Source organism: Dermacentor variabilis, chromosome 7 (assembly GCF_050947875.1).
Source record: "Dermacentor variabilis isolate Ectoservices chromosome 7, ASM5094787v1, whole genome shotgun sequence".
Classification (NCBI taxonomy): Eukaryota; Metazoa; Arthropoda; class Arachnida; order Ixodida; family Ixodidae; genus Dermacentor; species Dermacentor variabilis.
Window position 1 is genome coordinate 61059555 of NC_134574.1, and position 16961 is coordinate 61076515.

Genomic DNA, 16961 nt, shown 5'->3' on the forward strand with positions numbered 1-16961 from the left:
TCTACTCACCGATGGCGTAACGTCACTATGAGACCATGATGTCAGTTCTCTTCGATCGGAGGGCGGGCGATTTGAACTGCGCTAGAGGTACGCGGACGCTTCAGAACGCATTTTCTCTTAAAATAAGTCTCTCCTTGGCACGAAACAAGCGTTTCGAGGTTTCTGGGATGGTATTTCAACAGTCCACGTTGACTTAATAGTAACCTTTAGTGTCCCTTTAATATGAAAGTGAAAATCCTCAAACTCAACACAATTCCCATAAAATCTGTACACAAAAAGAATGATGGGCCTAGCTCTCACAATTACATACTTGCAATACACGCCTGAGGCCACTCACACATGCAATGGTTCCTTACATAATAAATGCTGGTAAAACGACTAATGCTGTGCTGGATTACCTGCAAATGCATATAATACAACAGTGAAGGTGAACCTTTCCATGCCATAGTTTCAATTTGAAGCAGTAAATTTTCGTGAAATTTCTTAATTTATCATAACATGTACATAACATATAATATAGGCTGAAAGTGTGAAAAGGTTCATTTCCTAATTCAGAATGAGTAGCACGATGCTCTACGGATAATAATAATAATATTTGGGGTTTTACGTGCCAAAACCACTTTGTGATTATGAGGCACACCGTAGTGGAGGACTCCGGAAATTTTGACCACCTGGGGTTCTTTAACGTGCACCTAAATCTAAGCACACGGGTGTTTTCGCATTTCGCCCCCATCGAAATGCGGCCGCTGTGGCCGGGATTCGATCCCGCGACCTCGTGCTCAGCAGCCCAACACCATAGCCACTGAGCAACCACGGCGGGTGATGCTCTACGGAATTTGTCTATGTTAGTTCAAGCTTTTGTGTGGTTAGAATTGGCAGTTGCAGATTCACCAGGATGCAACACATTCGCGTGATATCACTCATAAGGAATGAGGTCATTAGGTACTCGAAAATTAATAGTAAACATTTTTATACATTGAATAGCTCTTTCAACATGGATGCATACCTGAGAAATGTGGCAAGTTTGCTGGAGCTCATGTAAATTGCATGTTTCCTTTAGAGAAATGGGGCAAGACAACAATGCCATTGTTTCCTTCCACTGGTGTTTTTATGCCTGGAAAACCTTTGACGGCTAACACAACATCCCCTGGCTCAATTCTATTGAGAAAGCCTGACTCTAAAGTTATGTGCATGTCTGAAGCTCGACCTCCGTAAGCCTCCGATACAAGTCACTGCACCATCGGGCAAGATTCCAATGAAAAACTTCAGTGTATAGCATCCCTTGTAGTGTGAAAAAAGAGCTCGATGCTGTTCTACAGTAGGTGGCTCTTGCATTCTCACTTCAGTGCAGTCTATAATAAAACGGCACTTAGGGTAGTGTACCTAAAAGCATGCTGGAATACTGCATATCATATTGACCGCAAATAAAGATGGGGACAGTGGAAGAGAACACATAAATGACACAGGTGGTCAACATGATATGCAGTAAACACCAACTAGGCCAAACTGAAGTTCTTCTGAAGCATATATCTTGTACAGATGGCCCTTCTTTCTGTGTTCTTTATTTGCGGTCGATACGATATGCAGTAAAAAGCAAGTAGGCCAAATTGAAGTTCTCATGCTGGAATAGTTGCCTTGACAGCGGCTAGTGACGGTTCAGGAACAAAGTGTTGCATTGAGTAAAGAAGATTCCTCGAAACGAAAAAAAAAGGATGCGGCTAACACCTGTACGACGCAGGCCAAAAAGAACAGCTATGAAGATCCCAATCTTTTGAGGGATAGGGACATTAACACCTCACGACTACAGATGAAGATAAAGACAGCATGGCAAACACAGTTCAAGACAACATTCATTTGGGCTAGGTGGTGCATACTTGAATTAGGAAGGAACAGCGCCAACTAAGCAATCACGAGAGGGAGAACAACACAGGACAAGCACCAACTTCATCTATCTTCATTCACCGAAAAATCTGCAAATACAAGGAAAATCACAGACATGCGCACAATGACCATAATGCATCATCTGCCAAACCGTTCTAGATTTCGCTTTTGAAGAGGGTCACGGAAGCATCACTAACACAGTTTTTTGCTCTTTCCTTTATATGGAATGCTTTCAAAACCTCACGTGCCTTTGTTTCCCTGCTCCTGCCAAGAATCTTTATCTCTCCGAACCATGGTTCGCACTTCTTGCTGTACTGGCATTGTTATCATGGCGAATGTTCTGCTGCTCAGTCACACGCAGTGCAAGTTGCACAATGTTGCGAAAGATGCGCACCTCCTTCTTTCAGCGACCGCACCATGTTCAGCTGCGCGGTTATTCACGCATCTACCCGTTTGGCCCACATAGGTTTTCCCACAGGTCAAAGGCATTTCATATACCACACCAGTGCAGCACTTTACAAACTGCTTTCCGTGTTTATTGGTGCAGCTGCTCCTCGTACCCTCGCTCGCGACGCGGGCGCAGAGCTGTGCATGTTTTCGAGGAGCCAAAAACAGTACAAGTTGCAACATAGTTGGTCTGTACATAAACACCTGCAAGAGAATGTTCCTCATTTAGGTGTGTGAATGAAGGAGGCCGGCGAAGGGCCGGAATGTAATACCCCTGTCAAGCGGGCAAGTTAAGTGCACTCAGTTTTTAAGTGCACTTTTCCAAATCTTAACGTTGCAGCGGAGTGTACTCTCAGATGAGTGCACTCAAGTCGGAGTACGTTCACAGAACGCACTTTGCTGGCTGAGTGCGTAGCCCGCCGCCAACGGTTTGAAGGAGTGCCTAGCCTCGCTGCCAACGCTTTCAACGACGCAAAATGTAATGCATAGAAAAAGGACAAAGAAGTTAATTTTAGTTATTGAGCAGCTTTTAACAATATAATTTGTTTAGTGAGAAGGAAAACAGCACAATAAACGAATTTATCATGTACGCAACTAACGCTGCCAGAATGATGCGGCACTGCGGTGCCGCCATGTTCATTCAGTTCGTGTTTGTTTTGGTGTGAAAGCATGCTGACCACACCGGTCGCGCTTTGAGATGTGTGCGTGGCATTTTGCAGTGTAGCTACATAGCTACATATCGAACTTGCCGTCTTTGCGCTGCTTTGGGTGACCGCTCTTGGAAGCTCGCCGTCGCCTGTCCTCTGAAATTGTGCACCAAGTGTGTCGAACATGGCAGCTCAAAATGATCTGGAGAGCTGCCAAGGCAAAGAGCGCACAACTTGGACAGATGAGGAGACGCGTGCGGTGATCAATATATGGGAAGACGTCTTGCCAAATCTGCGCGGTGCCAAAAGAAACCTCAAGGTGTACATGGCCATTTCTGAACGGCTCCGTGCAGTGGGCATCATGAAAAGCACGAAGAGAAAAAAAAGAAGATCCAGAATATGAGCAACAAATACAGGTAAAAGCTGATTTATATTCTACTTAATAGCGTCATTGTACATCTGTTTTACTTGAGGCAGCTGAATTATTTCATGTATTCGTCGTCTCTTATTATGTCGGACTCTTTTGCTGGCATTTGTGTTTGTCCCAAAGCTGCACGTGGGCCACTAAAGAAGGCATTGTGAACAGTTCCGGATTAATTTTGACCACCTGGGGTTCCCTAACGTGCAATGGCGTTGTACAGCACTCGCACGTTTTTGCAGTTCGCCATATAAAAGCAGGCGTAGCTGACAGGATTCGATTGTGGCTCAGCAGCCAAAAGCCAAAGCAGAGAGTCAAAAATTGCTCGTCGCAGCAGTTACGCCACAGAATTAACATTTTCAGTCTGCTTTATTTCTCTTAACTACAAAGAAAGTATTGTGGTTGTACATTGCTGCAAACTGTGGCATCATTTTTTAAAATTCTATTTCAGGCTACTGACCAGGACTGGAACAAAGACCGGATCTGGAGGAATGCAATGGAAGTTTTACTGGGACCTCCACCGTTTCCTTGGCTCAACGCCAGCCAATCATTCCACCCTCATGGAAGAAAGTGGGTGTAGTGCCATTGATGGCACCTCTCCAGAGGAGGTATCCACCGTAACATCGTTCGGTAGTAACTGGTGCAGGTGTGAGCCAGTCGAGTTGATATAGTATGATACAATGGCAGTCATATTCCCATTCAGTGCAACATATATTTTGTTGGCTCAAAATTCAGGGTTTGGTGAGTTGGTTCATGCTCTTATACGTTTGAAAACATTATAAAAATGGATGAACTAGGAACACCGAGTAAAATGACAAATGTTAGATTTATTGTCAGCAGAATAGCAGAAGCCATCACTCCATGAACACATATTTTGTTCGCAGATGTTTCTTTATGCTTGCACTTTTTTTTGCACACAACATTTTTATTCTTTCTTCAGCTGTTCAATGGCATAGTGTGCGGTGGAGTGGGCCAGCCCCCAGACACACCTACTGATTCACTTTCTGAGCGAAGCTCAGAGTGTCACGAGGTGGAAGCCTCACCACTCGAACCTGCAGCCCCTACAGCAACAGCTGCAAAGAAAAAAAGGCTGGCTCCTCCAACAAGACTGCTTTCAGAATTGTTAGAAGAGCAACGTCAACTGCACTGCTCACTAGAGCGCCACAGAACCGAGACTGTGGCAATACAAAGGGAGCGGCTCGAAATATTGAAGCGGAGCGAAGCTCGGGAGGACAAGCTGCTCGAAATAATGCAAAAGATGTATAAACAAATAAATGATGCCAGACATGATTTGCGCCCTTGCAGACCTTTTTTATTGGCGTGACAACTCAAATATACATTTTAAATATTTCTTAGCCAAATAATGGCAACATGGCTTTTTAAGCTTGTTGGTTGATGGTCTGAAAAGCAAACTAGCCCAGCAGAGAACGAGACAATAGAATGCAGACCCGCCGCACGAGTGCTCTCATTGCGTGTTGCCATTCTGTTGTGCTACAGTTCGTTTTCCAGGTAAAGAGAGAGCTCTGCTCTCGTTGACATCCTTGTATCCTTCTTTACTGTCCTCTGTCTGTGCCTTGGGCTGGGCTTTATTTTTGAAGTCATGTCGCACCAAAACTGCCACATTAGTCCAACAAAATCTAGCCGGTCTTAAAAATTTCAGTCAAAGACGCAGTCAAAAATGCCTGCTTTGCTTCAGTCTGGTTGCTATTGCGCTGGCACGTACTGGGCCTTCTTCCAAAAATTATTTGCTAGGGCATCGTTCACCTTTTGCGCTCCCCCACTGCACTCTTCTGTGTTGCGTGATGGCTGTGCATACAAGTCCAACGCACGTGCCTCACTTTCCCACTGTCTTTCGTTGCCTCACAGATATTTTGAAGTACACAAGCAGCTCGAATAGCCAGCTTGGCCTTGTTCAGCTGGCACTCCATGCTCTTCATCACAAAGTGAAAGCGTGCCTTTAGCCTCTCGAAACCGTTCTCAACAATCCTCCTTATTGTGCCCCCAATTTCTATGTTCACCGTTCGGTCCGTGAGGAAGCTTTTGATATAGTTGTATAGCTTGCTTCCAACATTTAGGTGACTGAGGTGTGACAGGATCGCTCTGTGTTTGACGTTGTCAAATGCTTTGCTGACGTCCAGTCCGACTATGACTCTCGAGTCGCTAGTCTTCCGTTTAAAAACAACTAAAGCAGAGAGAGACAAGGTAGACATTCTCATCAGGAAAGGTGTCAAAACAGCACTAGGTTTACCAGCATGCACATCAACCGAGATGATTCTGAACCTAGGAGTGTCGAACACCCTAGAGGAAATGTGCGAGGCGAAACTCACGGCACAATATATCAGACTAACTGGCAGCAAAACGGGCCGATCCATCCTCAGAAACCTGGGCTATCAAAACCCAGAATCACGTGATAGGATAACCGTCATCCCCAAAGAAATTGCTAACAAGTTAAGAATAACCCCTATCCCAAGAAACATGCACCCCATACACAACAAGGAACGCAGGAGAAGCAGGGTCCAAAGACTCCAAGGCTCCCTCCTCCAAACACAAGGGGTAGTGTACACCGATGCGGCAGAATACCCAGAAGGGCATTATGCTGCAGTAGTAGTGAGCGACAAAGGCGAGCTAGTCTCTAGCTGTAGCGTACGACACTCTTCACCAGATGAGGCAGAGATGGCGGCGATTGCCCTGGCAATCACACACCCATCAACTAGAATAGTCATCACCGATTCTAAAACTGCAATCAAAGCCTATGTCAAAGGTAAGGTTTCCAAAGAGGCCGGCAAAATCCTGCAAGCAGGCAAGGAGAACGTACCTAACGACCTAATTAGGATAATATGGGCACCCGCTCATAGTGGACTCACAGGGAACGAGATCGCCAATGAGGTCGCCCGAGGACTCACACACCGGGCCCCAGCGCAGGCAGATTACTTCCTGTCCAAAAAGCGAGAGTTAACCACATACAGAGAAATTCTAGAACACTACAGAATGGGGAGGAGAACTCTGCCTCCCCCCCATAGATCTCTCACAAAGCAGGAAGAGGTAATATGGCGAAAACTGCAGACAGGTACCTTCCCAAACCCGTATATTCTGCACAAATGGCATCCTGAGGTGCACTCTCCAAAATGTAAAAACTGTGAAGGCACAGCAACGCTAAATCACATGCTTTGGGCTTGCCCAGCACTAAACGGCCTACATGGAAACAGAGAGTCATGGGAATCCTCCCTCCATAGCCAGGAAGAGCAAGCCCAAAAACAGGCCATCCGTCAAGCCCAGGCCGCCGCCGGAAGCCAACTGATTCCGGCCGACGTCTAGGGGGGAGGTAGACGGTGATAGGGAGAGCTGCGTCTCACCCGATCACCCATACTCTCTGACGGGTGTAAATAAAGTGCTATCTCTCTCTCTCTCTCTCAACAATCCTCCTAGTCTTTGAAAGATTGTAGTTGAACACTGCTTCATGGCTTCCAGGCTGAGCATTTGGAAATGACTTTTGCAGGTTCGGTGACATGGGAAATTCTGATCACACAAAAGAATCAGTGGAACATTGGTGCCCTCTATCATTGCCATGGGAGAGATGAAGGTCCCATTCTCGATTAGCGTATGCAGCTTCGACCGGCCATAAACAGTGGCATCATGGCACCTTCCGGGACTTCCAACGTTTATATACTGAAAATGGTATTTGTGATCCACTACTGCCAGGAGTATGACGCTGTACCTGTGTGGGAAAGCAAATGTGGGTTCATCAGCAATTGCTATGAAGATACGCATGGAAGTAGTCTTCACCACAGTTGTCGAGAGCACTGAAATGACTCCCTGTTGCCTACAGGAATTGCAATTTTTAGGCAGGCAATCAGTACGGAAGGTGCACAGGCATACAAACTGCCATGTGACTTGCACTGTAGTGATTATGCTGTAGCCAAGCTAGAAGTTAACTTTCTCTGAACTGAAGCTCACTGCTTCAGCACTGTAGACAAGTGTGTTGACTGTAATTTGCTGCATAATGTAAAACAGAATATTATTAGGATGACTCCTGCGAGCAATATTTATACTGAAAGCATTCAACAGGGAACATTTTAAACTGGCACATACAAATGCACACATACAACAGGAGACACATAGTATTACAAATTATGCAAATCGTATATCTGTCAGAAACGGTGCAGATGTATGTTGTAGGGGTTGAGGAGGACGTCGGGATGAAAAGCTTGGGAGGTTTATTTTACATTATTTACAGTGAGACGTCAATGAACAGTCGTACAGTCATTATGGGCCGGCAACAACTCGGACGCTGCGGCCCGCGGCAAGAAGTTTGAGAGAGGTGAATCAGGGAATGCTCCAGGAATTTCTGGAATGCTCTTGCTGCTCCCAGTCTCTCTTTTAAGCCCTTCAATGTCTGGAAGACGCGTCATGTTCGGCCAATGGGAGAGTCCGCTCAGATGACGCCATTTTCGGCCAATGGTAGGCGCCCGTGCGGTGGTGTCACACCCGGCGGCTCCCTGCGGTCTTGCCTTGCTGACTTGCAATGGGCTCTTCAAAGGCGGACGGGGGCGACGCGTGGGCCCCAATTGTCCGAGGGCCCCCTACTCCCGGCGGTATGGCCTCCCTGGCTTGCAAATGCCCTCTTCAAAGGCGGCCGGGGCGACGCTGCCAGGCCTTCCCGGCACATCACAGCCGTCTGGCTTTGGGACTCACGTTACCTGGAACAGTGCCGGGCTATCCCCTCACTTTCTGGAAGAGTCAAGCAGTGAATAGCTCCACCGGCTGTGGGGCCCGCCAACTTGTTTGCACGTGTCGTGCCTCAGGAATGTGGCATCCGTGCTCCTGCATTCCTTACTTAGCAGTGGTGCGATTCGATGTGGTCTGGGGAACTCGAAGTAGCCTCAGGAAATGGTCCCGTATCTAACAATGTGCAGTATTGAGTTACACGCACGTCATCTGCCATGGCTCTTAATATTCCATCATAAACACGTTCATACCATTAAGTATGCATGCTGCTAGGTAGTAGGCAAATTTTGCATCTTTACATATAGAATGCCTGGTATGTATATATCATCCCATATAGAATCCCACATGAACCCTTAACTACGAAGAAAACTGCCATTCATCTCTACGTCATGATATACAATCGCACTAATTGCAAAATTTAGTCTGCCAGAGGCGAAGGGACCTACCAGCCTTTGTAGTTATAATAGTCCGTGGCATGCTGTTTCGGCGGCGAGAAAGGAAAGTGGCAGCCATCCAAGGCGCCGATGGCTTGCGGGAAGCCTGCGAAGGCGTAGAATTCATGCATGTGGGCACTGATTTTGTTGGGATCTATCATTTGTAACCATTCCCCTTCAAGCAGGTCCACCACGGCGGCACAGAATTCTTGATGTAGAACATTCACATTGGAGCGACCTATACCAAAGAGGTGGGCAATCGTTCTGACCTCATCGTTAGAGCACAAGCGGTATAGCCCCACTGTGACACGTTTTTAACAGAGATCGGCGTCATCATGTTGGTGGTTTTCCGCTCAAGGAGCGGGCGGCATGATTCGACTATGTACCGAAAGGTGGAGGGAGGCACACGTAGCGCTTGTCTGAAATGAAATTCGCTTAGGCTGGGTAAGGTGTCCTCAACCCATGTGTCACTCCGCACAAAGCGCCTCCGTTCCCGATGGGTGGAAGGATAATACTCTGCCGGACAGTCAGGATGGCGAAATTGTTCGCCACGAGCTGATCCTACAAGTACCTGAAAGTTGCTACTGCGTCTTCAAGGTCATCGTCTAGTTGTTCTTGCCGTTGACACCAGGCTCTCGCGCACAGGTAATAGCCTAGAACTTGCTCATATTCTGTTCTAGCAGGATCATGAGCAGGATCAACTGCCGCCTTTCCGCCATGTTGTTTTGCCTTTCCGCCATGTTGTTTTGGATTGGCTAGGCATTCGTCTTGGCCAGCATTGACTTGCAACACACTTATAATAAAAACAACTTTCGTTTTTTGTTGAGACAAATAGATGAAGTTTGTTTTTATACATAATTCTACTTAAAACAATTGCTTTTTAGTAGCTTTCTCTTGTTAATTTACATCTTTAAAGAACGCGCTCTTAGTCTGTCACCATTTTTTTTTTACTGCGAGTGCACTCTGTTTTCCTGTTAAGATGTGCGTTGCCTAAAGTGTGACTCAAGGTCCTGAAGTGCACTCCCCGTAAGTGCACTTAACTTGCCCGCTTGACAGGGGTATAAGACAGCAGCTAGTTAAGGCCATAAAGGCATGGTACAAGGCTGACTCACCAATTTCTTCTGTGGCGTCAGCCTCCTCGGCTTGTGATGATGGGGGATCAGGCACGGCTGCGGCAACACTGCACGGCTGTGCTGGCGTGGCCGGCTTGGTTGCCTCAGCCTCAGCACGCCGCTTTCTCTACCGTCGTCGCTCGCTGCGCTCGTGTCGATCCACATCTGCTTGCCTAATGGGACCATTGGCTATCGAAAGTCGAAAAATCGCGAAAAAACCGATTTTTCAAAAAGTATATATTTCGGCTATACGTGTTGTAAACTACCTTTCCTGTAATTATTAACGCCTAATTCACCGTGGAAATGCTTCTAATTCGATATACAACAGGCCACGGCAGCCCCCGAGCCGCGAGCGAACGGCGAAAATAACCAAACATCGCGCGCGCGCCATTTCCATGCCGCTGAACCGAGCGCCGCCATCTTGGTCTTGTTTTGCTTGTGAATGCTTGCCCTTTCCCGTGTTGCCTTCGCCGGCGGCGGCCGCGGCATGGTAGAAGCATGGCTTGCACGAGATTGGAGGCCTCGAAGCAGTGTTTGAGGTTCCCGCGTCTCGAATTCGAGCTGTGATTGGACGAAGCGCGCGCTCCTGGAGAACGCGGGGGAGAGCGTGGCTGCTATTGGCTGCTGGGCACGCTGACACGTGGTCTCTCCCCCGGCGCGTCGTCTGCGGCTGCTCGCTCCGTTGACGGCGTTCTTTGTGCGCTCGCTTTAAGCCGAGACCACACGTACGCTTGCGGACGCGCGCTAGCTCGCGTCCGCGCGCCTAGCGCCTGCCGCGCCTCGCGAGTAATGGTGGTTTGCATCGACAAAGGCGCGCGACAGCGCGCGCTCACTGGGCTCACTCACAGACGCCTCGGCAGGCGCTGCTTCGTACTTTGTTACTGACAGCGTTTCAAGATGCTTCGATATTTATAAACGTAATTGTTATATTTTTATATCTGTTAGATCAGTGCAAAAAGGAAGGAAGAACCACATTCTTGCACGATATAAATCTACTTCACTGAGAGTTGAACGCTCCGCGCCGTAGCTGCGTAGCCAGGCGCGCCGACGCGAGGCAACCCAAGCGCGCGATAACAGAGAGGAGCTGTTCCCCGAGATAACGCCGCGTTTCGACGCGTACGAGCCATGCTGCACCGTGTGCGCATGCGTGGGCGCGTGAACGCGAGCTTGCGCGCGTCCGCAAGCGTACGTGTGGTCTGGGCTTTACTCTTCACCATTTTCGAGATCGCTGTCTTCGCTACCGTCGGGATTCTTGTGGCGTGTTTTGAACGGTTTTGTGCACCCTACGGATCGTCGCGCGTCCGTTCACGATGGTCCCTAAGCGGAAATTCAAAACGCAACATGCGTTCGGTGCGCGGCGTCGTTCTATGAATGCCGTCCGCATGGCGAAGTTGGCAAAGCGCGTTGCCGGCGATTGCGGAGACGCTTCCTGCAGTGCTGCCTCTGCTACACCGCTAGAAGAAGTCTGCGTTGCCACTTCCAGCGCCGTACCTTCCGAGAGAGAGAGAGAGAAAAAACTTTATTTTCATGTTCGGTGGTAACGTGGAAAGGCCCTCAGTCCAGAGCCTTGCTTGCGGCATTCTTCAATGCAGCACTGATAAACGCCGCAAGGTACCGTTGGTCGTCGGCGCTGGCTGCTTCTGTCAGCCACCCGGCATGGGGTTTAGGGGAAAGATTTGTGGGGGCAGGAAGGGGAGGTGGGGGTGGTCCACAGGACCAGAGGATATGGGATGTGTTCGGGTGTTCGCCACAGTATCGGCAGGGTGGGGGATCTTCAGGTAAGAGGCCGCGGAGGAGGTGCTTTCTTGCTGGTGTAGGGAGTGTTTCAGTCTGGGCCTGACGAATCAGTACACCTTGTTCACGGGTGAGCACTTTGCTGAGCTTGGGGAACTTGCGTCTTGCCTCTTGATATGGCCGCAGAAGCAGGGGAGCCCACCTTTTCGTCTGGGCTGGTCGCGGAATGCAGGGTGCCTGGTGCAAAGTCTCGCAGGCGAGCTGATTAGCTCTTTCATTTCCCGGCAGTCCGTCATGACCAGGTATCCAGATGATTTCCAGAGGACCCTGAAGGTGCTCTTGAATAAATGTCGAAGTGTGGGCAGGGAGATCGTTGTGCAACAATTTCCTGCAAGCCGCCATGGAGTCGGTAAATGTGATTCTTGGGTAGGCTGAGTTACTAAGGGGCATGTGTTTGATCGCAGTTGCGATGGCTGTCAGTTCCGCTAAGGTCGGATCTGTCTCTGGGAGTAACTCAGTATGTAGAGTTTGGAGGTTGTTATTCACGACTGCTATAGCGGAGCCCCGTGCACCAACGCTAGCATCAGCGTACAAGTATATGCCGTCAGGGTATCTTGCCGTGTACCTCTTGAAGTAGGCAACTCGCTGTCGTCGCCTCTCCTTGCCTCGTTCTGGATTCATGTGGCGCGGCAGTGGAGCTATAGTTAGAAGTTCGCGTTGTTTCGGGGGTAGTGGGCGCGTGTTCAGAAGGGGCGCAGCTTCAGGATGATGGCCGATGCTGTGGAGGATGTGCGTACCTTGACACGTGCGCTGCAAACGCAGTTCTTGGGAACGACGATGAATGCTGACTAGTTTCTCCACCGTGTTATGGCAACCGATGTCAAGTAGGAGCTTAGTGCTGGCACTAAACGGGATGCCGATGGCCAGCTTTGTCGCCTTCCTGATGAGCGCATCAAGGCGATTGATATCTTGCTTGCGGAGATTGGTATAGGGCAGGTGATAGCGCAGGCGCGACATAATTAGTGCGTTTCTTAGTTGAAGCATATCCGCCTCTTTCACTCCATTTGCTCGGTTGGAGACCCTACGCATCATGTGCAGCACCTGTTCTTGTCTGAGCAGGTGATGCACCGTCGCAGCGGGACCTCCATCTTTCTGGATATGGAGACCGAGTACCTTAATACCTTCCGAGTCAGCAATGCAAGGAGACGGCGTTTCAAGTGTGCCTGCTGTCCTGACCGCATCAACCTCGGCGATCGCGGCACCCTCTCTCGCGTCTGTCGCCGTGAGCAAAGACGCATCGTCGACCGTGCGCGTGAAAACGCACTTTCTGACGCCGGAGGAGATAGAGGCGGCGGAGGCACAACGTAATGCTGTGAAAAACAAACTTGGTGCCACGCCCGCGACGCTACGAAAATTTCAAGCGATGTCGCCCGATCCCGCACCTGCCACTGCTACTACCGTAGATGAGGTATTTTGCCTTGTGCAAATGTGTGTGTTCGGCCACCTGCTCTCCAAAACCTTGTGCCAGCGCTGCCTTTCAACTGGACTGACAATTCAACAAGGTACCCAGTTCGGACTGGCTACAAAGCTTGAGTTGGTATGCCCACATTGTGGGATTATTGCTAATTCTTGGAGTTCACCACGCCAGAACGCAGGAAATGCTTTTGAGGTGAACATCCGAGCCATTATGGCTATGAAGCAAATTGGTAAGGGGCAGACAGCTGTAAATGACTTTTGGGCTGCTATGAATGTATCTCACAGAGGACTTCATCACAAGACGTACCAGGAACATCTGAAGAAGACATTCAGGGGCCCAGAGACTCAACGCATGGAGAGTTTCTATTCAGAATCAGCAGCTGCTGTGAAAAAGGTTTACCAGGGAATGGACCCAGGATTTACCAGAGACATTACTGTGGTCTATGATGGCACCTGGCACAAGCGTGGACACACATCCCACATTGGAGTTGGGGCAGTGATAGAGTATCACACTGGCCTCATCTTGGATGCAGTTGTCCTCTCAAACCAGTGCCTCGGGTGTCAAACAGGACCCAAACCAGAAGACTCCGAGTACTCAAGCTGGCGTGAGCAGCACATCTGCCAAAGAAACACTGATGCGAAGTCTGGAAGGATGGAGGTCGAGGCAGCCTTGATCCTTTTCGCCCGTTCACTGACAAAGCACAACCTCTGTTACACAACGATTGTGTCCGATGGAGACAGTGCCACCTACTCTGCCCTTGCGAAGGAGAATGTTTATGGGCTAGTCCCAGTTGTCAAAGAAGAATGCCTCAATCACGTGCAGAAAAGGATGGGGGCTGCACTGCGCAACCTAGTGCAAAAGAGTGATAAGGCATTGGGAGGGAAAGGAAGGCTGACAAAGGCTCTGATCGACAAGCTGACGGATTACTATGGCTGGGCTTTGAGAAACAACTCGAATGACGCGGCAGCAATGCAGCGTGCAGTGATGGCGTCCTACCATCACATCACATCCACCGATGCGGAGCCTCACCATGACCTATGCCCAGAGGGCGCTGGCTCATGGTGCCGCCACAAGGCTGCTGAGGCAAATGGCTTACCACAACCAAGGCACAGGTACAATCTGCCAGGCTATGTCGCTGAGGCTATGCTGCCTGTTTATCAGCGCCTCTCCGAGCCTTCCCTTCTTCAGCGGTGCCTTGGAGCGAAGACTCAAAATGCATCGGAATCATTTCATTCTGTTCTGTGGTCACTGATGCCCAAGGAGCAGCATGCATCCCTGATTGCAGTGGAGACAGCACTGAATGATGCAGTGATGCAGTATAATGCTGGAAACCAAAGGGCCACCAAAGAAATTTCTCTGTCTGCGGGGCTCACACCTGGCCACCTAGCCATCCATCGAGCCGTGGAAAAAGATGCCCTGCGCATGGGAAAGGCTGAGAAGCGAGGTCAAGCGAAGACTGAGAGGCGGCAGAGAAAGAAAGCCTGCAAAGACACCGCAAACTATTCTGCGGGGTCATTTTAGACCCAGAAATGTGTCAAAACTTCAAGGGCCGTTTTCTCGAAATGAATTTTTTTCCTGGTGTGGCTGCTTATGCAAGCAGTATCTCTGGAACCGCTAATCAGATTCCCACCAGGTTTTTTTTATTGTGTGCCTGAATAAATTTATGAGGGCAAGACAGGCCCACTTTTTCAAGTTATTGAGTCTGGAATTTATTATAAGCAATCAAAATTAGGCTAATGCAAGTCTAATTAGTAACACTAAATTCAATGTTGTGCTAAAGCTTTTCAGCAAGGAAATAAAAAAAAAGGGCTCTGTCTTGCCCTGTGGTACCTATTCAGGAATCTTCATATTGAATTTGACAGTGCTAACACATTTTGCAAGTTCTCCAGGCATGTCATAAGGAACCTATGTGAACCATTCTGATATACTCCTGTAACTTGAGTACCAGTGTACGTAGCTCCATGAAACTTTGTAGTTATTCATATGTCTATGCCATGAGTGTACCCTGAAAATTTCATTCAGTTATCTCAAGAAACAAAAAAGTTGGTGTTCGAAGGTAGCCTCCTCCCTTAAGGCTTTCCTAATGGCACAGATACTATCTTTATATGGAAGTGTTGTGTTCATTATGTCTTTGTGCGCTGCCATTGATGTGCATCTATCCACTACTTCGTTGCCCGGTATAACAACATGGCTTGGTACCCAGCCAAACCTAATTGACCTGCCGTATTTGTTTATTGTTACCATCACTCCATGAATGCATATTTTGTTCGCAGATGTTTGTTTATGCTTGCACTTTTTCGCACACAACAATGTATTTTTATTCTTTTTTCAGCTGTTCAATGGCATGGTGTGCGGTGGAGCGGGCCAGCCCCCAGACACACCTACTGATTCACTTTCTGAGCGAAGCTTAGAGTGTCACGAGGTGGAAGCCTCACCACTCGATTCTGCTACTGAAGACGAACCTGCAGCCCCTACAGCAACAGCTGCAAAGAAAAAAAGGCTGGCTCCTCACTGAACACTGCTTCCAGGCTGCGAATTTAGAAATGGCTTTTGCAGGCTTGGTGGCATGGGAATTCCTGATCACACAGAATAATGGGCAGAACATTGGTGCCCTCTATCATTGCGATAGGAGAGTAGAAGGTCCCATTCTCGATTAGTGTATACAGCTTCAATTGGCCATAAACACTGGTATCATGGCACCTTCCGGGACTTCCGTTTATAACCGAAAATATTTGTGATCCACTACTGCCAGGAGTATGACGCTGTACCTGTGTGGGAAAGCAAATGTGGGTTCATCAGCAATTGCTATGAAGATACGCATGATAGTTTTCACCACAGTTGTCTAGAATGCTGAAATGACTCCCTGTTGCCTAGAGGTATTGCAATTTTTGGCAGGAACTCAGTATTGAAAGTGCATAGGCATACAAACTGCCATGGGACTTGCACTGTAGTGATTATACAGTAGCCAAGCGGAATTTAACTTGCTCTGAACTGAAGCTCACTGCTTCAACACTGTAGACAAGTGTGGTGACTAATTTGCTACATAAAGTAAAACAATGTTATTGGGATAACCGCTGCAAACTTGAAATGTAGTGGAGGAGAAATGCAGTGTAGTGAAATGGAGAAATGTAGTGTTTCATTTATACAAACAGTACATCAGTCAGAAACGGTGGTGATGTAAGTGCAGTATTGAGTTATATGCACGTCATCTGCCATTGCTCTTAATTTTCCATCATAAACAGGCGTTCATACTATTAAGTATGCTACTAGGTAGAAGGCAACTTTTGCATATTTACATATACAATGTCTGATATGTATATATACAATAAAGAATCCCTCATGAAACCTTCACTGCGAAAAAACCGCCATTGATTTCATTATTATAATGATATACAATCACGCTAAGTGCAACATTTAGTTTGTCAGGGGGAAAAGGCACCTGCCAGCCTTTGCAATTATAAAAGTATGTTGCATGCTCTTTTGGCAACGAGACAGGAAAGTGGCAGCCATTCAAGGCGCCGATGGCTTGCGGGAAGCCTGTCAAGGCATAGAACTCACACATGTGGGCACTTATTTTGTTGGGATGTATCATTTGTAACCATTCCCCTTTAATTAGGTCCACCACGGCGAGATGCAAGACATTCACAGTGGAGCAACCTATTCCAAAGAGGTAGGCGATCATTCTGTCCTTGGCGCAAGAGCACAAGCGGTATAGCCCAGCTGCAACAAGTTTTTCCACGAAGATCGGCATTGTCATGTTGTTGGTTTGCCGCTCAAGGACCGGGCTTCACGGCTGCGATCGTGCAAACAGCTCGCTTTTCCATTCGTTCGGTTGCTCTCTCGTGATTCGTTGGTGCCTGCGCATTTCGTCATATCCACCACTGCGCCGGGGCGGGACCACAAAATGCATATACGTCACGCTCCTGTCAGTCATTCGAAAACCGAGTGAAATCATCCGCTAGTGTGGAACGGTCGACAAAGATCTTTCGTTTCGAAGAATGAATGGCTGTTGCCATAGCAGCGATAGTAGCAGACAATGCGCCTGTCTTCTGCTCGTAATGTCATCGCTCGCTGAACATGGGTGGC

At 48.2% G+C, this 16961-nt stretch overlaps 2 protein-coding genes and 1 long non-coding RNA gene across 5 annotated transcripts in view; 1 reads left to right on the forward strand and 2 right to left on the reverse strand.

The window, feature by feature from the left end:
* Nucleotides 1-16961, reverse strand: part of LOC142587473 (uncharacterized) — a 192467-nt gene that overhangs the window by 105315 nt on the left and 70191 nt on the right. The window lies entirely within an intron of this gene.
* Nucleotides 6808-10369, reverse strand: LOC142587471 (uncharacterized). Of its 3 annotated transcripts, none has more exons than XM_075698518.1 (3): nt 9665-10369; nt 8565-8658; nt 6808-7108 (listed from the first exon to the last, which is right to left on the reverse strand). In XM_075698518.1, the coding sequence occupies exons 1-3, from the start codon at nt 9848-9850 to the stop codon at nt 7083-7085; spliced, it is 306 nt and encodes a 101-aa protein (XP_075554633.1). In that variant the 5' UTR covers nt 9851-10369; the 3' UTR covers nt 6808-7082. The 3 variants fall into 3 exon arrangements, 2 of the variants coding, with proteins under 2 accessions (XP_075554633.1, XP_075554632.1); XM_075698517.1 differs by having other exon boundaries at nt 6808-8292; XR_012829547.1 differs by lacking the exon at nt 8565-8658.
* LOC142587468 (uncharacterized) lies at nt 12586-14572 on the forward strand. The gene has a single exon (XM_075698513.1). The coding sequence runs from the start codon at nt 12594-12596 to the stop codon at nt 14394-14396; it is 1803 nt and encodes a 600-aa protein (XP_075554628.1). The 5' UTR covers nt 12586-12593; the 3' UTR covers nt 14397-14572.